The sequence below is a fragment of the Syngnathus floridae genome, chromosome 6, assembly GCF_059516105.1.
Source record: "Syngnathus floridae isolate MCC-2025c chromosome 6, RoL_Sflo_1.0, whole genome shotgun sequence".
Lineage (NCBI taxonomy): Eukaryota > Metazoa > Chordata > Actinopteri > Syngnathiformes > Syngnathidae > Syngnathus > Syngnathus floridae.
The window spans coordinates 7,335,622-7,359,447 of NC_142418.1; the positions used below are offsets into that span (position 1 = coordinate 7,335,622).

General features: G+C 41.5%; 1 protein-coding gene across 3 annotated transcripts in view; it reads right to left on the reverse strand.

The window, feature by feature from the left end:
- Positions 1-23,342, reverse strand: part of frmd4a (FERM domain containing 4A) — a 91,420-nt gene extending 68,078 nt beyond the window's left edge. The window contains exons 1-2 of one of the 3 annotated variants that reach the window (XM_088378510.1): positions 23,295-23,342; positions 22,935-23,067 (exon numbers count right to left, since the gene is read on the reverse strand). Coding sequence is in view for 2 of the 3 variants with exons in the window: in XM_088378507.1 (XP_088234633.1) it covers positions 20,955-20,999 (45 nt within the window). In the remaining variant the exon portion in view is untranslated. Of the gene's footprint in view, positions 1-5,533; positions 5,794-20,954; positions 21,238-22,934; positions 23,068-23,294 lie in introns of those variants that run through there. The other 2 variants (XM_088378507.1, XM_088378508.1) reach the window with 2 other exon arrangements.
- Positions 23,343-23,826: the final 484 nt, after the last annotated feature.

Genomic DNA, 23,826 nt, shown 5'->3' on the forward strand with positions numbered 1-23,826 from the left:
GAGAAAATGTTTAACAAGGTTAGAGGAACCTCCTATTTCCTATGGGGCTTTATGTAAATATGAAGATCTTCTGATGGGGTGATGTATGATATCCTTTCAACGCAGGGTCATCCTTCATGGTAGGGGTGACATTACTAATCCTCAACTCATTCATCACAGTCTATTGGGTGTGTGTGTGAGACCAACTCCCTGTAATGGAAAGTGTAATTGCCACTCGGGTCTGGTAAAGATCAGAGGTGAGAAAGGTCGAATGGGTCTTTGCTGTGGCACAAACATGTATGTTTTAAAAGAACTAATTCAAAATTAAGGGCATTTGGCCAATTAAGAATCAAATTACAGAGATGCTTTGTGATAATGCAATTAGTAAGTCTTCGCAGAGGATAAAGAACGTATGCCTGTGAGTTCTGTCACGTACTTCTGTCTACAATAGCCATTACTTTGCATTGTTTGGTAGCATTAGGCTAAACTGCCAAGCTATGTAGTTGTTTTGAATAAATACGTAACTGATTCCTTGACAGTAAACTGGAAGGCAAAAAACTGAGCTGAATTCACTTGCACCATACAAAACTCGTATCACAAATTTCTGCTTGCAAGTCAAAGCACAAGAAACAGCTGAACACCATGGAAATCTTTAAGTCCGGTCCCAAAGCATCAGAACTGCTGATTTATGAGAATACTTGAGTATTGAATTAAATTTCCCCTCGCATCATTCAATTTGTCCCAGCAAAGCCTGCAACATGACGGCCAAGTGATGAAGCGGAAAGTCTGCAGCCAGTGTTGCCATGACAACTCCTAACATTAAGTGAATTGCCGGCTCGCTTCCTTGGCTGCTCGATTGCGATTTGATTGATCCCATCACACGGGCCTCTTCAAGAGCCCATCTCACATACTTGACATAAGTGGGACTTGCAAGCACCGTAGATGTACAAGATGGCGAGTTTGCCCTTCACATGGCGAAAGCAAAGGAGCGATGCTTGAAAAAGAGACAATCATCATGTCTTCCCTGCTGACATCACTTGGACACACTCTCTCATTACTGTATCTGGGTGAAAACATAAAAGCTTCTTAAGTACTCTGTGCCTCAACATAAAAAGCCAAAAATGTGTGACTCATGGATGCCACCGCTGTATTTATTTCATGAATATCTACAACAGTTAAAACCCCAAATATACTTCAAACTATGAACCCAAAACATCATTCCAAATTCATCTTATAACATTGCACTAAAAATAGAGAAGTCTGAAAGTGCGAGGTCTCTGGCATGTACATGGCAACCTGTAAAAAATAACAATGACTACTGCTGTGAAAAAGTTGTGGAAAAAAAATCAAAAGTACTGATAAATGTAATTATTATTATGATTTGTCTTTAGAAAAAAAGCTAGTGTAAATCTTGGCAATGACATTGAACTAGTAACATTTTTTTCTCATATATCTTGCTTCCAAACACTAAACATCATCCCTCATCCATTTCCTCTGGCCCTCGAATGCTACGAGCCAACCTGCCGTGGTGCTGCTGAATATGTATGTGTGCTGCCAAAGGCATTCCCACCTAGTCCCGTAGATCCAAACCCCACTCACCCTTTCCTTTCCCTCCTAATTATTTTCATCTGAGCGAGGTTCTGGTCACTTGCCTTTTGGCTGACTTATGGCTCTCTGAGTCCCCAGTCTGAATTTAGTCATTCTGACAGCTGCCTGCCTGCTAATGAGTGCTGTGTATATATGGCTGCAAAGACAGGCACGACTGCAAAAACAGCATTTGGTCCCAATCCCTGTCAAATTAAAGGAATTCACCGATTTTAACTTTAGATCGCGCATAAAATGCTAACTCGGTATACATTCTCGGATTGCACTTCGGCCCTGCACGTGACCATTTCTGAGCCATCTGTCATAGCAGGTGGCCGGATATTACGTACCCATGTGCGAGAGTGAGAAAGTGAGCGTACAGATGACAGCAGTTGGAGAGTGATGGAGTGCACTGGTGGGCTCTGATGATTAGACAGATAACGCATTGACAGGGTTAATCTCTTGATAACTACTCCATATTGATTGAGTTAGGAGTGGAGTGTTAACAATGCACTCAACGCACTCATACACTTCAGAGTGTCTCACATTTGTTCAAGGGGAAGATTCAATTACGGCTCTCCTTGTGCTACTCTACTGACCTACATGCATATATCACATGCGGTGTGTGTGTGTTTTGCGTGATTTGAAAAGACCTGTGTGGTGCAGTCTTTCCAAGCTAAGAGTTAGTCCCTGGAGATTATTAGCACAGACCTGCTCACAGTATACATTTAGCATGGTTTATGACACCAGTATCTCAAATCATTCTTCCTCATTGAAATGAATGGAAATGTATTTCATCTGTTCCAGCCTCCACAATTTTTTTTTTTATGATATTCTTTAAAATAAAAAAAAAATTGCACTGGACAGTTTTGTATGTTTTAAAAACAAACAGGGCAAAATTGCTTGATAACAGAATAAATATAACTCAGAAGTCAAGGTCCTTATGAAATATTCATAAATACGTTGAACACTGTAATGTTCACCGCTGTAGACAATTACACACACACACACAAGGCTCCAGAAGAAGCCCACGCCTCTGTGAGTTTGCATCTATTTCAAATCTAGTGGTTAGTGACACCACTGTCACCGCTGGCCACCGTTCACGTCCCAAGATAGTGTGCAATGGTCAGCAGAAATGAACTGTAATATTTCATTTGAAAGAACACCAAGAAATAACAATGTGATAACAAGAAAGCTGTGTAAGCAGTGGGACTTCTTGCACACTTTTTCATTGTCCTGCTTTCTTTAGTTGAACACAACTCCAGGACATCAAAGCAGGAGATTGCACAAATGCCCCTTTTTATTTTATCTCCCTGCTTCACTGCACATTACTGTCAACAGTAATATAATAACACAAGGGAGAAAAAGAGTGACGGGACACTTTGAGTACATCTCTTAGAAAGCCTACGCAGCACAAATTTCTGGCTTTTAGAGGGCAGTGGATTATAGAGGGTGCAGTTTTTATTCAGGGTTTGAGTTATCATTGGGCTAACGTCGCCTTTTGTGGTTCCCTGAAGTAAAAACCTCGATGGATAAAAGCTGGAACGAACAGTTTTAGTACTGTATTATCTCTTACAGTGGCCGTGGGGCATTTCTTCACTTCTTTCTCATCATTTTTCTGGACAGCGCTCAGGTTTGCTTGTCCCACTTAGAATACAATAAAAGCTTTCTTTCCAACTCCTCCCTGATTTTCTTCATCCTCCCTCCATCCATCCATCCTTCCCTTTTTTGGTTATTTGTGTCAATTAAAATCCAAACCTTTACTGCCAGATCAGCTAAAATCAGTCAAAATGGTCAATCTAAAATGGCTGGCAATATGGAAAAGTGAACGAGTTAAGAGCCTTTAATGAAGAAACATGCACGTTTTTTTTTAATCTGGGAGGAGAACATACAAACTCATTAAATGGGATATTTGTCGCAATGAATTGAAATTAAGCCGAAGAGAGGCATTTATTTGAGTTTATTTGAGTTGTGTCGCGTATTTATTCAAGTAGGTGTAGCATCTAGTGAATCACTGCTACATGCAGCAATGCTGTACACTTGAATCGTCAATATTTGCTTTTGAGTGTGAAGATGGTCTTACAAAAGGGGATTTCTCTTTTATTTTTAAACCATTGCCGCTGGTTAAATAAGAAGAAAGGCAGGAGAAACAATCTGCCTGCACTTTATTTCTTCTTTTTTCACAGAGAAGTGTAAAACTTCAAGTGTGACGCCTTCCCGGTTTCGTCAGGCTGTGATTCTTTGACATAAATCTCAAAGTAGCTTTGATTCCAAGGCAGGGAGATCCACAAAATCTACTGCGGGGCATCAGAAGCTAAATGTGGGTGATGAAGATAAACTGAGGGAATCAAAAAGGTCATTTCATCACTGATGGTTATTAGCATTGCTCTTGGGGAAATCTGGTCAATGTGGCAGACAGAACTGATTTCACGGCTCGACTTGAATCTCCGCCATGCCTTTGAAGCTCAGGCTATCTTCAAAAAGCCCTGTGATGCTCCTCTTTCGGACATGATCACAGGGGTCGTACACAATTATTGGTGAGGGTGCTCATCTTAAGTGCCAGACAAACTGCGAGGGGCTGAGGATCAAGACCATAATTTAAAACACTTCCTATGTTTCTTCATTATATCTCTGCAATGCTTTCACCAAAATGTCCGAAAAATATATATTTTTTTAATTTTAGTTTATTCTTATTATTTTTTAAATCAAATTAATTTTACACTATTTTCGGGCTTCCTGATATTAGCCTATTCTAAGGGACCTTACCTCTAAACCAAAGGCAAGTCCATATTTGGTTACCATGACAACCTTCATTGGCTGCCTCTTGGGATTTCACCAGCAAATTCCAGCAATTAATTGAAAAATCTGGTGCGTTGTTCTGCGTGTACTCACGAGTGAGATCTAGTTCGCTGCTAATCATGTACTTGTCATCAAATTTTAGCCCGCTGTCACTTAACAGCTCTGGATCCAACCCATCCGGTTTGAAATTGTGAAAACATTTTATAATGTCTCCTGTAAAGGTGAATTAGCGAACAGCAGGAGTCTGAGTGGCCTACTCGCTTTTAGTTTATGCTCCTGTACCAATGTATGCAAGCTGTCAAATGTGCAGCTGGAAGAGGAATTCTGGTTGCATCCTGAATATATTTCGGGATTTGTGTCTGTCAGGGGGAGTTGTGTCAGACTGAGGAGTAGAAGAAATATCAGGTTAAACTGACAGGTAACTAGTTCATTCTGCAAATGTTGTCCCAGTTTATTGTGTGCTTGTTAGAGCCTCGGTTTTAACTGGGCGGGGCACAAAACCACTCATACCCGCTTTCTTTTAAAATGCAATCATGCCTTTATAAATATTAATACAGGCCATCATACGTATAGCTTGGCATGCTCACATTATAATATATACCCAACATAAAATCCCCGCTGGAACAAACAGGTCTCCATCTCACACCTCATCTGGGAGGGAGACGGCGCTCTCGGGGTCCATTAAGGTCCCCACAATGGCATTGGGTGTCACAGGCAGGCGCATGGCTACACACAAATAATCAAGTGTGTTTTCACACAAGCACACTTTCACTAAAAACACACAAACCATTGCCTTTTGCAACACAAAGGCTATTGTACGACAAGAACAAGTTCCTCTCTTGCACTGCTTGCTCTGCTTTTCTGGTCCAAATCAAAAGGCCACAGTGGTTTTTGTACTGTGGGGCGGTTGGCACCACTGGAACACACTGATTCATTCTTTCAAAGCCAGAGTTACACATACACGGACGCAGACACTGTCACAGCTTGCGATGTTCTTTGGCAACACTTTGATCAAATATAACCCAAGCATAAAGCAGCGATCTGGCTGGGAAACTTCTCCGCATCATGGAGCTTATTTATTCATTTCATCAGCTCAGCATCCTCTCCTCACTGCCTGACAGGTTGGCGATGGTAGTTTTGAGACGCTCAGCGATCCCCATGGTAACCTTACCCGCGTCCTCATCGGCGACAGCAGCCCCTCCATGACGGATTGGCTCGGTTCCGGTGGGCTCGCTTCCCTCGGCCGCGTCGGCGGAATTATCCCCGGTCCGCAAATAGATCCTGTTAGAAACGCTGTCTCATCCTGAGAGCGAGCATCTCCTCTCTACCCACACACAGTGCACCGATGGTGTGTGTGGCACTGAGTCACACTCACACATTCACTGACACACTAGCTTTTGGGAGCAGGAGGAGAGAGGGCAGTGCCAAAGTCCTGGAGCTTCTCCTCCCACCAACCTGTCAATGAGTTCAGCTTACAAGGTCCAGCAAGCTCTCTCTCCACTCTCTCTCGCTCTCTGCTTTTTGTGCTACCTCTCTCTCCGTTTCCATTCTCTCTCCCACCTCCAGATACATTTGTTCTCTTCAATGTGGCAAATGATTGCAGTTTTTTTTAATGCTACAGGCCCGCTGCATCTTTTACTGTCCTCCTGCAGGCTGGCAGCTCCCGCTGAAGCAGAGTAGGGACGATTGTGTATGTGTGTGCGTGTTTGGGGGGGGTCGGAGTACGGTGAGAAAAAAATGGAGTGTGTGTGTTTGCGTGTGTTAAAAAGGTAGGGAAGGAAAGCATAGAAGAAGAGAGAGAGGTCACTCTCAGAGCTAGCATTGTCCCTCAGGACAATAGTGGCTCTTAATTGCCTAGCAACCTGATCGGCTTCCTTTTTCTTAAGACAAGACAAGAGCATGATCAAGTCACTTGCTCAAGCGCACAAACCTTGTTCTTCACACACGCAGCCATTCTCACATGGGCTCCAGCTGTAGACAATCATTACACATGACTGTACCATTATGAGATATTGTCAGCGTGGTGATTATTCGCTTTGTGTTTTCGTTTGTGGGAAAGCACTGTACGCACGTTTTGACAACCTGGGAAGAGACTCAAACTTGACTGGATGTACTGTATGCTGTCTTGGTCATTTCAATGCATTGAGTCGTAAGCATACAACTGGCCAATTTATTCTAGATTCAAATTGGTGGGTGTGTACCCCGCCCGCATGTTTGCAAGGCAACCGTGTCTGTTTTGGCAAAGAACACAGAGCCAAAGCGTTAAAGTGTTAACAAATAAAAAACACAGCATGTCCTCACTGCTCCGTGGCGTTTACAATAAAGAATTGCTTGGGACAGGCTTTTAAAGTTGCACAGCACAACTGCTTCTTCTATTTCTGAACTATTTTCAACCAAGCATTGACTACATTGATGCAGAAAAGGGAAAAAAAAATAACACTACTATAATTAACCACAGTGGACATCACTGTCCTTTTATGCACAGGACAGCAGATCTTCATCTGAACTTTGCACAGGTGACATTTCAAACACAACAGTGTTCCAATTGCATGGGCGCCCCAGGGCACCTCGACAGGTTGTTAATGTATGTCAGTGAAATTGTATAAGGTCTCTGCATTAGAGGAAATAGAACAAGGAAGAAACACAATTTTGTATACCACAATATATTCCAAAACAGGCATCCTCCAATTTTCTGATTACTGTGTATAATGGTTGACAATGAAGTTCTGTTCCTGAGAAGGTGGTGCAAGTCCACTTTGTATGGAACTCATCATAGTTTATCACAAACATACTCACCAAGTCATATCACAGGATGTATATTAAAAGAAATATTGAATTGAAAAATAAAAAATGGGCCATATATTTTTACGCCACCAAGAAACTTGCATATGGTTTTCATTAAGATCCACAGCAAGCGAGTAAACAGCAACAATGGCTGATTATATTGATGCATATATACACCAAGGTTAACCTATTTCAAACTTGTCAGACCACATTTTTAAAGCAAACATTAGCACTAGACCAGCGGCATCAAATGACATCCTGGCTAACAAGGTGACTAAAACAGACCAAAACAGACTACGATGAGTCACGAGTGCAAAGGGTTGTTAGTGCCGCACCGAAGAGAAAAAATAAAATGAATAAATATAAAACATATACAAGAAAAAGCACTAGTTGGACAAACAAAATTATTTGTAATTGTTCTTTATCATAAGAAAATGTCTTACACAGCTACTGACGTTTCATACTGTATTGATGATGATGTTCAGGTCAATTATTTTATTTTTTTGGTTTCTTAAATATCATATCTTATCCAAACGATGGCCATTCTGGCAACAAGCCAACTATGGCAGCCGCCATCTCCATATGGCTGTAGGCCTTCTTGGCAATGACAACACAAGACGACCAGATAAGGATCCAACTTGGCATGCTGCACCTCCAAGCATTACCTTTCACGTCGTTATCTTAGCGCCAGCTAACATCAAATGAAAATGAGCCGGCTTCGCCCGTGGCGTGTGGTTTCATTTATGAAGCGCATTCAAACATGGAATCTCCCACAGGAGAATATTCCGTGGTCTACTTCACATCAGAGAATGTATCACTTTGTGCTGAGCATCGCCACTGGACCATATGATTGTATCACAGCACACGCTACACATGGTCTCCCTCCTGCACACACACACGCACACACACACACGCATATATCAGTTCCTCGTTTTCTCTCACACATGCACCGATAATGGACAAAATTGGATAAGTGAAGCACAGGTCTCACATGGGAAATCTCATTATTCAGATGTGATAGCGGCAGTAGTCGTGCACCAAGAATGAACTGACTGCACTGACACGAATGCCTCGTTTCGATTTTGCACGTCTCTTGTTCTCGGCTAATGTAGAAGCAGAATAAATAAGACCATTTTAGCTTGGGGGTCTCTTTGGGTAGGAAGATGTTTATGGCTCCAACAGAACAGATATTTATTCAAGCTGGCTTGAATACTTGCTTTTTTTTTTCTTTTTTTTTTTTTGCAGAGTCTGGCGAGCCTCACTGACATACAGCCCAATATATTGCCATTGCACATTACTGCTGACAGTGAATGTTAACCTGGCAGCAAATCCCAGATTTCCCCCACAACACACACACACACACACGCACAGTGGAAGAAATACACCTTATCCCTGCCCCCAACCCTTAACGGTCCCCTTTCAATCTTACACAGCCACACATAAAAAAAGAGAATGGATGCAAGGGATGTAGGAGGTGATAACATTATAATAAGAGGACAATATTGCACAGCTCGATGCATACTGCAATATGCTACCCTGAAATCCACCTCCAATGTCGCCCCATCCCCCCCACCTTCCTCCTCCTCCTCTACTAGTCTTCGCTGCTCCATCTGGACCCTAAAATGAATCCCTTGTGACTTTTTCCATCATGCACATGTGAGCTAACGCAACTCGGTCAGAGTGCGGCGATGCATCATCCTTATATCTTGCTATTCTTGTCTCTTGTGTTCCATTTGGGTTTCTACCTCATAGTGCCTAATTTGGCAAGTGCCTACAGCATGACAGATCTGAAAGACTTCTGCGCGCGCACACACAAATGCATGAAAACCACGATAACCGCTTCAAACATCAATGTTTGTATTATTGCCGATGTTTTATGTGATATTTTCTATTGTTTTGTTATTTTATGTAAAGCACATTGTTACTGTGAAAGCCATTGTGAAAGCGCTATATAGATAAATATGTATTTTATCGTATTGTATAAAATAATGTGATTTTTTTTTTTTTTCTACTGAGGGCAGCAATTATGCCACACAAAGCAGACGGCCAATGGGCTGTGGTAATTTGCCGCCTCTAAACACAGGCTGCACTTCCACAGGGGAAACAAGGGGCGTAATTGTACTGATTTATCAATTGAAGTACATCACGGCCAGGGAGGGAGAATTCGAGGTCATCTTGTGTCTTTTAGAGGCTGGTTTGGTTTTTTAACTTGAATTACTCAGGGCACTGAGACCTTTAAAAAAAGAGTTTGTGGGATTCAGTTGCTTTTAATTAAAGCAAAGAAAATGTGACAAAAAAGTGTATTATATGTATGGATAGTAGCTCTAAATATTTTTAAACTGTTAATTATATTAATAATGAAATAAGAGAGTACGAATACAAATGTTCATAGTTCCTCCCAATCCTTTCTGAACATGTAAATGATGATGAATGATGATGTGTAAGCAGGCGATGATTGTGTTCATTCGATTCTTTTGATTCTATTTTTTTTCAGGTATTTTTTGTATTTGCTGATATTTTCAATTGTGTTATCTGCACAAGTTTGTATTAGAGTTTTCTAAGTATTGCACATCTTCATTTCTATACATGTTTGGGGGGGAATAAAGCCTTTTGTGTTGTAGCGGGTTTGGCGCGAGCGTAGACAACGTGCATGACCGGTGACGATGTTTCCGTACCATTTTAATCAATGGCAGCGCAATAAATGAGTAATTCTATTGCAAGATAGGTTGGCAATTGAACAGGGCTTGGGAGTAACTTTCAAACGAAGAACAGACTACATTGTGTGAAACACAATCATGCAGAGGCTCTATCAGACAGCAACACCAACATAGGTGTAGCGCCCTTGCTCTCATATCAAGGTCAAAGGGTAAGCAGAGCTGCAGTGAGTTTTGTTGGATGCGCAGTAAATCTTTATCCGAGGTGTATTTTAACAAACATTTTCTTAAGACACATGGGAGCTGTGCTCAATTCATTTTGGTTTGATAGTGCAACTGTAATTGGGAAATGTCTGTTTTTAGAGTAACAACAGGTTGCATCGATAGGAATGATAAACACAGAAACCACCCATGTGGATTGAACGAGCACAGGTCAGCAACTAAGAGATGGAGGAGTAGGACGGGAAAAGAGAGAGGCCATATTCATCGTTATTCGCCGCGTGCGCCGGGGCGTCTAGCTCGGGGACCCATAAGTCAATGCCCAAGCCTGTCAGAGCACTTCAGCTAAATCAATGCCGTTCGAAAGGCAACTGCTGCGGACTCTCATTCACCAGAGTCAGGCTCCTGCTCCGCATGGAACAACACCAATCGACTCGTGTGTGTGCGTGTGCCTGTAAACAACTAAAGGTCAATGCACAGCCAGCTATGATGGGGAAGTGCATTGTCTGGATTTTGGAACTTGATGATTTGCATTTTCCATGTTGACATATCCATGTTTTTTGTTCTGTTGTTATTTTTGGGAAGTTTCCCAGTTTACGTTAGGTCATTGGCAAAAGCAGAGGAGCAATCTAATTCCACTAATTAACAGTGGATCTATGGGACATGTATCTGTGAGATTAAAGTAATAGGACACGGAGGGCAATAACGACTGTTTGAATCAATTATCTAATTTAAAATACAGTAGGTACATAAATCGTAAATGGGGCCGAAGGTAAGCAAATAAACTCCAGACATTACTCCAGCAGCAATGGGCACTGACACCACGAGGAGCCACAATGAATTCATCATAATACACAAACTGCATTATTTGTTGCATTCCATTTAATGATTATATAATTATGTTTTATCAATATAACAAAAATTGTTTTCCTTGTTAAAAATATGAAAAAATAGCTCTTTCTGGAGGGGGAAAATGGACCTGATTAATAGCATTTCCATTTCTTTTAAATATACCGTAATTTCCGGACTATAAGCCGCGACTTTTTTCCAAAATTTTGGACCCTGCGGCTTATAGTCAGGTGCGACTTATATACGATTTTTTTCGTGATTTTTGTGATGACTTGATCACTTTTACTCTTAACACTATTATATACAGTAAAAACTACAAAACAAACTGACAACTCGTTTTCAAATCAGACGAGTACAAACTGGTCAAATATTTAAAAAAAAAGATATTAAAAGTGAAGACTATTTGCAATTCTAGTAATGACACACGAATTTGATGCACAATTTGTCTTCGCGGGCCACATAGAATGATATGGCGGGCCGTATCTGGCCCCCGGGCCTTGAGTTTGACACCTGTGCTCTAAACCCTTTCTCCTACTCTGCCATGTCACTCAGAGATTACACAAAGCAGTGGCGCTGTTTGGACCATCTGCATTGTATTAAAACCCAATCAATCAGCATTTAAATTCAATTCTTCTGACATTTTGCTCACCAAAAACAAGTTGTAATGAATGTGAACTTTTAATGCATTTTATTCAGAAGGCTACTTTGAACCTTAAACGGCGGCGCGGCGTACTTATGGATACTGCTGCGTCACAGGCAATGTTTAGAAAGACATGTTCAAGTATGTTATTAAAACGTTAAAAAGGCTTTCTATGTACTGTCTTTCTTTGTAAAAAACTCGTGTGCACGTGCGGCTTATAGTCCGATGCGGATTATGTAAGAAAAAAACTGAAATATCCCTGAATTTTATCTGGTGCGGTTTATAATCCGGTGCGGTTTATAGTCCGGCAATTACGGTAAACATAAATTGAAAAATGAAATATGTTTGGAGTTTTGAGCTTGTTACAGAACAAATTACTATATATTTATCAAGGCATCACTATAACCATGTTTCTTGCTCCACTTCATAAAAGGCTGAGTGGTGTACTTTTATTTTCTTGTTTTTTTTAATTACACAGAACTTACTTTAATAAAATTATAAATTATGCCAGTTTATGATGCAACCTAAATAGAGCCAATGAAAGTTTTATGATGGTGACAGTTTGAAGTCTAGAAGAATCTTGTCAATTCCCATTGTTTGTCAAGTTGGAGGGAAAATGCTCAAAAAGCATCCCACAATGGCTTGCTTTCAATCGTTCCAGTTTCACTGTAAACCGGGAAGTACATTGGTCTATTCCTGCAGCCGAGGGTTGACGAAGCTGAAGTCGACCGTTGCCGAGGGGGACAGCGTGTCTGACATGCAATCTAGAGTTCATTGAACAGCAGTTTAAAGAAACACAAGTGCAGGCAGGCAAAATATGCATATACAAAGATGTGGTCCACATTTGCTGATGCACTGGCAGGCCTGGGGGTGGTTAAAAACGGAAGAGGGAAAGCCCCCTCTCCTCCTCCCTCACATCTCATCACTGTGTCGCTCAGTGAGGAACATCTTATCTCCCGAGTGCAGAGACACGGAATTCAAGGGAGACGGATGGAAGAGTGAAAAGTGAGCGAGAGGAAGGGCAAGAGAGAGAGAGAGAGAGAGAGAGAGAGAGAGAGAGAGAGAGAGAGAGAGAGAGAGCGAGAGAGAAGGCAGAAAAAGAGAATATTTAATCAAGCTCATTTCCATAACTTTCATCATCTAGGGATATTGCTTTTGTGTCTTTACTTCATTATCAGTAAACCATTAAAAACTCATTTGATCAACATTCACCTCTCCAAAAAGTGCATCTAATATCATTTATGACAAAACAGCTTTTGCCCACCACATGCTGCATGAAAGATGTCTATTGGTGCGATGAAATAGACATTTAAATGCACAATTTAGACCCCAAGAAGGAGAAAATGCCCTCCTATTCATCTTGAGTCACAGCACACACATGTCCCATGCTATGAAGTCACTCCACAGTGGTAGCCTGGCAACCGTCGCCATGGGCAACCGGAACTCACTGCAGAAAGCACACTGAGCTTTGCAGAGAGGGAGAGAATAGATAAATCTATATGTATACAAATACATATAGGGGACATCATGCAAACAATCTTTGGAGAGACATCTTTTATTATCATCATCAATCGTGTCAACCTCTCCAGAAATTTGACCTATTTCGGTACTTCTCAAACACACTCGCTCACTCAGCTAAAATATTAACACACTGCCACCAACTGGCGAAACACTGTAGAAGCAAGTCTGTAGATTAATTACGACACCATTCATTTCCAGAGAGGATCACTGTGCTCAAAAGGGAAAATGTATGCAAAGGATACGGGAGCAGGGAGATCATGTCATCTACCGCAATGTTCATAATATTCTTCCATCTATCTTGACAGGTGCGATAACATCACACATGCACACTAACAGAAACACCATAAAGATGCTGATCAGCGAGCATTTCTGATCAAATATTTTATCATAAAATCACTCGAGATGCGAGAAACAGGTTGCTCTGAAATGCACTTCTTATGATGAATGTGAATTAAATGAATACAACCTCAGGCTGGACATATTGTCTGTGGGTGCTGAGCTTACTGCAGGTGCGAGAGACGGGTGACGAACTTAAGGCTGTGATCAACAAAAACATTTTTTTTGAAAATGCAAATTTCCGCATCGTGAAGCGTATTATTTTTTTCTGTTGTTGTCGTTGTTACAAGTCAACAAGTCATCAAAATGAATTTGACCGAAAACAAACCGGTAAGTGAAGGATTCATTAGTTCTGTTTTTTAACCAGTGTGACAACTATGTCAGTAACCCAATATCTACCACAATAGTAACTGTGCCTTGGCTATGATTACAAAGACTCTTAAATATGGCCATCTAATGGACTCTCTGGTGGCTAGTACCTGAAATTGCTTGTATTGTCAGAGGAATGATTTTTTTTTTTCTTATCTTTTCCACTGATATATACAGGCCTATAATTAACCCTCAGCTACACTGGTCGCTTATGTATGTGCATATGTAGACTACGCAACTGGCCTATCTCCTGTGGCGTTGCCATTTAACAGCACACAAGGAAGACCTGCTTCTGACCACATGGGGTTTGACACTGAACCTGAGCACACAGCGCCTCAAACCACATGATAAAATGCCAGTGGCACTATAGACCTTTTCACCATGACATCATCACACGCGCTGGCTGGGAATAACTCGAGCGTTCAGCAAATGCAACACTAGAAAGGCAGAAAACAAATGCTATGTTTACATTTCAACAGTTGAGCTTACTAAAAAAGGGCAGTAGTGAAATATACAGTTAACATGAGTGTTGAGAGACTTCCATAATTTTAACAAAATACCAGGCAATGTTTTCAGTTCAAGTCAGCAGAAGTCATTCACTTTTTGCCAACCTTAACGCACAATTTGCAGACATGAAAAAGTCTACACTGTCCGAGAAACATTGACCAAGCCAATAAACAGTACTACTATGCAATAATTACTGTCTGTATGGAGTCTAATTTCTGTGGTCTCTACCTCTCTCTAGCGGCGAACAAGATCAACTGCAAGTCTCCTTGGTTCCCTCGGACTTTTTCTCTGCTGCATACTTCATCTTTAAATGTTGCGATTTAATGTGAGGCATTAGCACGTCAGTCGTGTGAAATTAGTCCCCGGGTCATGTTTGACACTCCTGCCAATTAGGCGCCGAGCTCATGCCCACACACTCACCTTGCATTGATGTTTCTTGCTATGTTTTGAATTGAGCCCCATTCATTCGTGAGCAATAGTTTTTGAGGTTCTTAGATTGCAAGGCAGTATTGCAAACTGTTGCCGTGACAACCAAGGTTATGCTGGTGTGAGGGATAGAGAGAGCGGCTCTTAATTCCACAGCTAAGCATATCATATGTTGGGTCTCTCACGTTTGAAAAATCCATATTTGTAGCCTGCATTACGCTATAATGTTCAAATAATGATATCCCCAATAATAATGAAATGTGGATATTGGTTATCTGCACAATACATTTCTATGAGTATTGTATCACTACCTCTGTAGCAAAATAAGAGATCCAAAACAGGAGCTGCATCAAAAATGTGACTGTCAAAAAGTAATGTCAAAATTAAAAATGTGATTTGTATAGATGGACATGAAGAAAAATCTATTGTCAGTGAGAATACATATGCATATGCATCAAAGTGTTTACTGAAAGTGTCTTAAGATACTAACTAAGCACCTCTTCGTGATGACATGGACTTGCTCACTGTTAAGTCAACCCATCTGGAAGCCCTGATGGGACCTACATCGAGCAGAGTGCGGCACGTCAAAGAACCGCAACCGCAACAAGACACGCACACACATACACAACAGGAAAGCAGAGCAAACGGAGGTGAAGATGGAAGCGAGCGGAGATGGGTGTTCCTACTCAGACATCTGCTCACTCCCGGAGACAGATGGCCGACCAATCAGACCGCCTGCAGTCTCGATCACTCTGGGCTGCCCGTGCCCCCTCTGGCAACTCTTTTCAGCACATGACAGGTGGCACCTTGCGAGGGTGGAACGGCCACGAGATGAAAAATATTACTTACTATGTTGGTTGACACTACATAAGTTATTCCAAAGCAAATTGTTGGTTCGTCCCAAGCGTGTTCATCTCCACATCAATATTATTTATTAGCTTGACTTTTCCCATTATGTGTTAGCATTAAGTGAAAACACATAAAGCGGTTGTTTCAGTTAGACAGCGTGAGCGAGAGGGCGAGAGCGTGAGAGAGATGCAAAGAGAAAGAGAGAAACTTGACCCAATGAAAGCACGTACTTCAAAAAGCTCATAAGTCAGGTCACGCTTATTTCAAGGCACCACTGTAATTGCAATAAAAGTGTGGCCTTAGCACTACACACAGAAAATATATATCCCTGACGGGATGGACAGGAGATTTTAAATCTAATGTACCACTGGCTGCTCCCAAAATGTCTACCATAACAGATTAAATTGGAGTACACAGACTATTGTTGTGTTTTGATGCTCCACCAACAAGCACGAGCACATTTGTCTTATTTTGATGGCAGATTGGCCTTCTGCGGGGGATCAGGCCATCAGATAAATGTCATGCATGGGCAATATCCTGGTAGCTTGCTGGGCAATGAGGTACGGAACTTCTGTCTGTAAGACTGACTTACAAAACATTCTTTGTTCTATGAATTTTGTTTGCGGCAATGCTACTACAAGGAAAGCCAGAATAAAGACGGAGAGCCATAAAAATGACCATAGTTTTGATCAATGGTTGTTTTCAGTCAGAGCTGCTCTGCCATTGGATGCACTCCAATGGAAGCTTGCTGCTTACATGGACATGTTCACCACAAAATTCACACCCGAGAGCTTCCTGTGGCTGCAAACAAAAATTGATATACTCAAATAATCAGTCAATTACAAGAGGGGAAACTTCACCTCTCCAACTCATCAGCAGTCTTTAAACCGGCTGCAGAGTTGACAGTGCAGACAATTCAATGGTGTACGCTGTTCTCACTAAGGTCTAACACGCACAAGCCCTTATCCATTTATGCATGCATGCATGTGATGATGAGACGTGAGAACCATGTTTCACACCTTCCTGCTTACATTTTTTTTTAATCTTTAATGGACCCTCCAGTATCAGCGAGTAACCATCCTGAATCCAAGATGATCCCTAATTTGTATTTCAAAGAGAAAAAAAAAAGCTTTGAATATCTTGATGATGTTCCTTTAAATCAGATCAATCCATCCATTAATTTTCTAGAGCGCTCATCCTCATTAGCGTCACAACCTGTGCCAAAATTCAAATCCCAAAACGAAGCGCTGTGAGGCAGACGTGTGCCACGAGGTCACTGTGCTATCCGGACACTCAATCAATATGGACAAATGATGATCAGTAGCCAAAAACACTCCTTCCCAACCCTGACAGTTCCACAAGTTTGCTTTTTAAAGCTGCACAATCAGCAACTTGATTTTAACCGCTGCCACCCTTTCATCCAGAAGCACACGGCTGTTTTTTCTCACACAAGCTCAAATCAATCCACTCAGCCGCTCGCCCATGAGCAGAACCATCACGTATAAATACATGGATATAAATAATATCCCACAGTTTCTTTTAGCAGAATGAAGGGGAAACGCAGCCCCCCACCCCCACACCCCCCCGGAGCAACTTTGCAGCTTTACTTAGCTGATATCAGCAGTAACAGCTCGCAGCGTCACTCGAGCATGACCGTTCCACTTTCACACAGCAGCCTTGCACCAATGATGAACTGCAAAACGATTGCTATTGTTCATTATTGTAATGGAGAAGCCGGAGCAAGAACAAGAGATGGGAGGTGAATATGGCGGAAAACAAATTGCTTCCACTTGGACCTGTATCATGTACAACAGATCAAAAGATAGAAATCTGTCAAGTGTGTACAAACACACACTGTAATCTGCCTTATCGGATCCTCCTTCCGCCATTGTTACAGGCAAGAATCAATTATCCCAGCATGATGTCATGCTGCCTCCCCCTCCCCCAAGCAGTCTCCTCCATCTGTACACTTCAGGTGCACATCCCACCAGGAATCAAGAAGCATAACCATAAGCCTACATGCAGGAAAAGAAAATTTGAAGATTTGAACGTGAGGTGTGATCGTTGGCGTTGACACAATGCGACACTCCAAGTAGGCGTTTATATACCCGCACATGCCACATTATGTCATAGGGCGCTGATTTGATTAGTGCCAAATGAAACCTCAGGCATGATCACACGGAGCCATCTTGTCTGCGTACTCAGTGGCGTGGTAATTAAATGAGAGACAGTAATTAAGAGCTATGGAAGGGAACATCAAGGGCAATGCGAGGGCTTCATTCTGGCTGGGCTCTTCCTCAGCTGAACATGAAATAATATTTCCGTTATGAGGTCATCGTTATGACACAAGCTGTCTTTGCCACGAGTGTGCCATGATGTCACGCAAACGATGGATAAAAAGTGCTCTGATTTCTCTGCATGCATGGTTGTAGTACGTTAATGATGGTGCGTTTCAAAACTGTACATCTGTAGACAAAAAAAAAATCACATTTTGCTGTTTTGTAGGTTCGGTGCTTGCATTGTCATATAACTCCAAATAGCTGGCAGTACGAGAAACTCTGCTTTGAGAACAGCTAATTATGAGCTCATTACAATTCCATGAGGCAATATAGTGCACACGTGTTGAAATGTGAAATCCCAGATTAGCTGAATGAATCAAAAGCTAAACCTATTGATTGGATGGCGCCTTCGAGATGTTTGCCAACTGCGGTTATTTACACCCGCCAGTCACTAAGAGGCACAGGTTTTAATTTATCCTTTAATAAAACTGAATGTGTCTCATTTATACTTGGTCTGCATTTCATATTATATTTCAGTGTGTCCCTCTGGGATACATCATCTTAGAGACCTTAGCCCGCATCCTGGGAGTGCCCGAATCTAATTTAAAGTAATGAGCTCATAAACATGCACACAATTAGCAGGGTGCAACCTCAATACTGTCAAAGATCTGAGGAAACGAAGAGCCAATCAAAGTTTCCATTTTGGAAGCAGATAAAGCCGCGGACACGTCCGCTCTCATCTGGATAGCATCATTCAGCCTCGCCTGCTATCTCGTTTGTAATCTATTCCTAGATCCGATGATACGGTGGCTGGAGTCATGGTATCGATTTTTTTGTTCTACCCTCTCCATCAACAGCAAAAAAAATCACAGGCCTTTGTGGCAGACAGGATAAATTTGCAGTGTTTGATTGCAACATGGGCATGACTAACATGGAGGATACATTGGATCGATTTATTCAAGTTTAATGAATGTATGCCACTTCCCTTGCGTATTGTGTGTCCTTCAAAAGACAACAAATGGTAAATATTCACTCAAATAATTATTTCTTGTTTACCACTTAATACATAGGCCAAAGGTTAGCTCTACCGTCCATCAATCTATCATGTCAGTGTGAATTATTTACAAGAGCTCCCAGTCATAACCACAGGAGATCCTCAATTATTCACCTGTAGTATTAATACACGCAGATGCAAGGAGTGTAATCAATATTAGCTTGGGCGCACACATTCACGCACCAACGCACACACACACCGAATAAACCCTCATTAATAATTCAGGTGGATTCGGGCTCTGAATGTTATTAGGTTACGTGAATAGATCACCCAGCTTCACAATGACTTATCAGGTGCTCATTAGTGTGTGTTATTTACCTCTGCTGGTGCCAGAGCTGCATTTAAGAGCCACTGATATGCATGCAAGGCTGTCCGGCGCCAAGTGCTGAAGGCTGTGAATGGCGAGTGTTTTAAAGATGGACCAATGGAGCGGTGAGAGTGAAAAGCGGCCGCACAGACAAAAAAAGGGCGAGGGGCAATTTGTTTATCAATCTAGTATATCTACTTCTGATTGAGGTTCATGTGGATTAATTCCAGAGTAAGCGTCTGTCAAAGTACCAGCCCTGAAAATTGTCTCATCATGGCTGCTTACTGCTCAATACCGGGCATGGGTTCCTTGATACTTTTTCCTGCATCATCCATAATAAATATTATGTCCAAGTGATTTACACTCACATTTGTGATGTCACTTACTAGAAAGTGAACCTGCACAAAAGACAGGCCAATAAACCACACTCCCATCAGAGACCCTCCGATTTATGTGATAATCCAATTTCCAGTGCACCCTGGGACGTGAGTCACCACAATTCACAGTAAGGCAATATAACCGAGTATTAAGCTTTCATGAAGAAAGTAATTGTGATCATGATGAGGTAAAACTTAAATACAGCGGTGCCTTGACTTACGGCTTCTGCAACTTATGAGTTTTCAAGTTAAGAGCTGTTGCGTCATCCACTATTATGTTGCGACCCAAAAAATTTCTTTCAATTTTGTTTTAGAGAGCAAGAGAGAGAGAGAGAGAGGGTGTGCGTGTGTGTGTGTGCGTGTGCGTGCGTGCGTGCGTGCGTGCGAGAGAGAGATTTTTACAATACAGTGCTACTTTTCAATACATATGATACAACGGCACACTTCGATACAAGCTGGGCCACTAATTTAACTTGTAAGTCAAGGTACTACTATAAAAACACAATAGAGAAAAAAAAAAAAACTCAATAATATACTTTGTATTCATGTGGGTTCAAATGGGAAAAAAAATGAAGATAGGGATGATTGATGATGCAACCAAAAGGAGACAATAACTGGCCACATTCTAAGAAAATGAGCCCTCTTTCAACCCATTTTGTCTGTCTTCTGGCCCCATCATTCACATTTGGCCTTTCACCTTCCTCCCGCCGCCGCTTCAATCATTCCTCGCCTCTCCACCCCGCCACCTCTCCCCTGGCCCATTGCCATAGTAACAGACAGCCATCACAGGTAGAGGTAGCAGGTAGTGCAGCGATGCATGACTCCCCAGAGCCAAATTCCACAGCTATAGAATGAGAACGAGCGGAGCGTGCCATCTTCTACCAAGTGGACCGGCAATTACATGATTCTGGACACAATAGCGTGACAAGCGTACTTAACATGCAGCGTGGCTTTTGCAAAGAATGGACTTACACATGTTGTGCAGTGCTATGTAATTACTCTCTATGGTCAGCAGAGAAGCAGGTCAAGCTGGTCTGCTTCTTGTCAATGAGGCACTGAATCCTTAGCAAACACCTTTGAGACATAAGAGACCCAAAGAAAAAGGACTTTTCGCACACACAATATTGGCGCAAGTGATAACAAATCCCTCAATGCAGACACCACGTTTAACACACCATAGTCCAGTCCGCCACGCCGCACTGCACGAGCATGTGGAGCAGCAGCAAGACAAAAGCTTGACTTTTTACGAGTCATAGGTAAAACTCGGCACCTTTCTCACTGAGAAGTTACTTGAAAATCTCTTACTGATGAATGATGGTAAAGGGGAGGGCCACACATCTTCTTAACCCTGCTTTCATTGAGATTGATGAGAGAAAGCTGAATACAAAAGGCGATGACAATACTGTACACCGGGGACTCACCATGAGCAAACACACAGCCGATTCGGGCATGAGCTGAACGGCCATGGTCCAATTCTTCTTGGTGTTAATTTCCTTAATCAGGACACGCTTATGTTCTTCTTCTCAATTGCCGCTCTCTGTCCGGCTGAAGAGACTGGTCTTCACACCCAGCTCTCACCTCCTCCTCTTCCTCCTGTCAGTCAGCGAGTGCCGCAGACAGCCTCCGATTGCAATGCCAGTCTCTGGAGAGTCTGTGGCTGCGACTCTTCTCTGGGAAGCGATTCCTCCTCCTCCTCCTTCCAGGGCAGGATTTGCTCCCCCTCACACACCCCAACTCCTCCTTTTGACTTTTTACACTCCCCCTATCTCTGTCAAACCTCAATGTCTCAGGAGCCTCCCCCAAACTCTCCCTTTCCTCTTATTACAGTCTGGTGTCCGTTTTTTTTCTTCCCTTCACTTAAGAGCACAAAGCACATTCAGGCATGCACGTGGCTTTCTGATATGAAACTCCGCCTACTATTTCTCCTTCCAGCTCCTCTGTGGTGGGAAAAATGAACACTCACCTCTCCAGACACCAGGAGAATGATGGTGACAGAGATCCACGATGCACTGAGGATAAATGATGGTGAAGGCAGAGCGAATGTGAGGGTGAGAGAGAGAGAGAGACTAGAGAGAGAGAGAGAGAGAGAAAGACAGAGAGAGGATGAAAGCTCGAGAGCGAGAGTATTGCTAACTGATAATGCTATTTCGTCTTGTGGTGGTGATACAAATATAAAAATCATAAAATATTGTTTGCTCCAGAGGAGTTCAGCACCCATTTTGAAGAGCATGATGTGGCTCGATAACGGAGGTTGACCACAGTCACTGCAATTTTTCATACAACTGTGTCAGCGCTCGTAAACATGCATGAGGGGTACGAGAAAGAAGTGTGTGTGTGTTGGGAGACAACTTGATGAACGAGTGTAATCATTCCGGTGATGAGTGCTGTTTTTCCGTTTGTCTAAACACGCGACAACATCAGGAAGAAGTGACAGCCTGCTTTTAAGATATGCACGTCCCCTTGAATTAAACATGAGCAATAATGGTAGCTTCAAGCACGACAAACTGATGAGTTGTTGTTTATGCTCAAGAGTGGAGATAATAAATCAATTATCAGATCACTCAGAACTAATTGCACATTTTAAATCAGCCTTTTGAAATCTTTGTGTCACATTTTAGCATCAGCTTATAAATACAGTGAACCCCAACACAATATCTTGATCCTTGGGGTATTTTGACAAAACTAAATTGTTGGTTTGTTATCATTTCCTTGAATAACTTGAATGTCTCACCAAGCAAACGAACTGAATAACTTCGATACACAATGTCCTGAAGATAAGTGTCTTTTCTTATTCCTTTACTTCTAGGCAATAGTTTGCCATTGCAAGCTTTTTAGTCTAATATGTCTTTTTAGCTCATCTCCAGCCCCAAACAAAACTGATTCATACTATCATTATCCACTGTCTTTAGTCCCAGCTTCTAACCTTAACCTTTCTGGGGATGTTTGTTTACTTACTTAACTATCCAGTGCATAGTCACAGATACTTTGAGAACAAAAAAATAGTATTTTGTGTGCATGTTGTACAGGCTTCTACATTAACAGTGGCCCAAGAGACCAGGGCCACTATGTTAGTGTCTGTCCCTTTTGGTCCAGTACAAATTTAATAAATAAATAGGATTATTCTTGCTTTTATTTTTAGATTTGAAGATCAATATTTTGAGTTTTAGCCACTTAAATGGAGGTTTTTTTTTTCTTTTACTGCACAGCACATGCAAAAATTATATGATAGATAAATTATTATAAATATAAATATATTATAAAATATATATATAAATATAATAACATAATATATAAAATATATATACTATGAAACAGTACGAACTACACGGAACAGATTTTCTCTTGAAGTCTTAAATAAAAGACGCTAAATATTAAGTTATCATTGCATGTCATTGCTGTACCTGAGTTCAACATGGGATGGTACTGCTGAGCAAGAGTCCTATGGCGAGTCGGTGCTGTCGGCTCTGGGGATTTGGTCGCCACAGTTGCACCCACAAGACTTCCAGGAGGAGACATGCATGCTATATTTTTCATCTGTTATCTCGGCAAGAAAATAAAAAAAACATAGTTATACTGAGGAACTGTCATCCAGCATTTGAGCAGGCTACAACATGGCTCATTTACGAGTGAAAAAACAAATGACAAATTCTATCGCTCCTGTAAATAGCATGCCAATATTATTTTTTAACAGCGACTCAAAACTCATAATCCTTTATATCATTATGGTTACTTTATCAATTCATTTAAGTAGTTTTGCTCACCTGACATCCTGCCATTACATATGGTACCTAACACCGGGCAAATTGACATTAGTGTAATGAGTTGTTTTGTTTACCTCGAAGGACCCGAAAGCTGTCCAAGTGCCTGTCTGGAAAAAAAAAGCTGAGAGTCTAAGACTCTAAGCCTTAGACCAAATGCTACAATGTATCAACCACGATAAATTTGTTAAAAGTGCAACAAACCATAAAAAAACTGAATGTTTTTTATTCTCCCTCCCCACATCCACCTTCCCCTCAATGACACCGACTTCTTGGTCACAACAGTTTGTTTTTTTTAAATATCTGCATCCTTACTTTCTTTAATTGCTTAAACCTATATTTATTTTCCTACCTTCTTCCCTCCCTCCTACCTTCCTTTCTGTCTTTCTCCCATTTTTCCTTTCCCCAGACATGCTTTTTATTTTTCATCCTTACTATGTTTTCTTAAAAGTATGTCTGCTCTTTGTGATTCAACCCCTAGTATGTATTATTTTTTAAAGCGTAGCCTATACCATTTTCCAGTGCCATAACAATA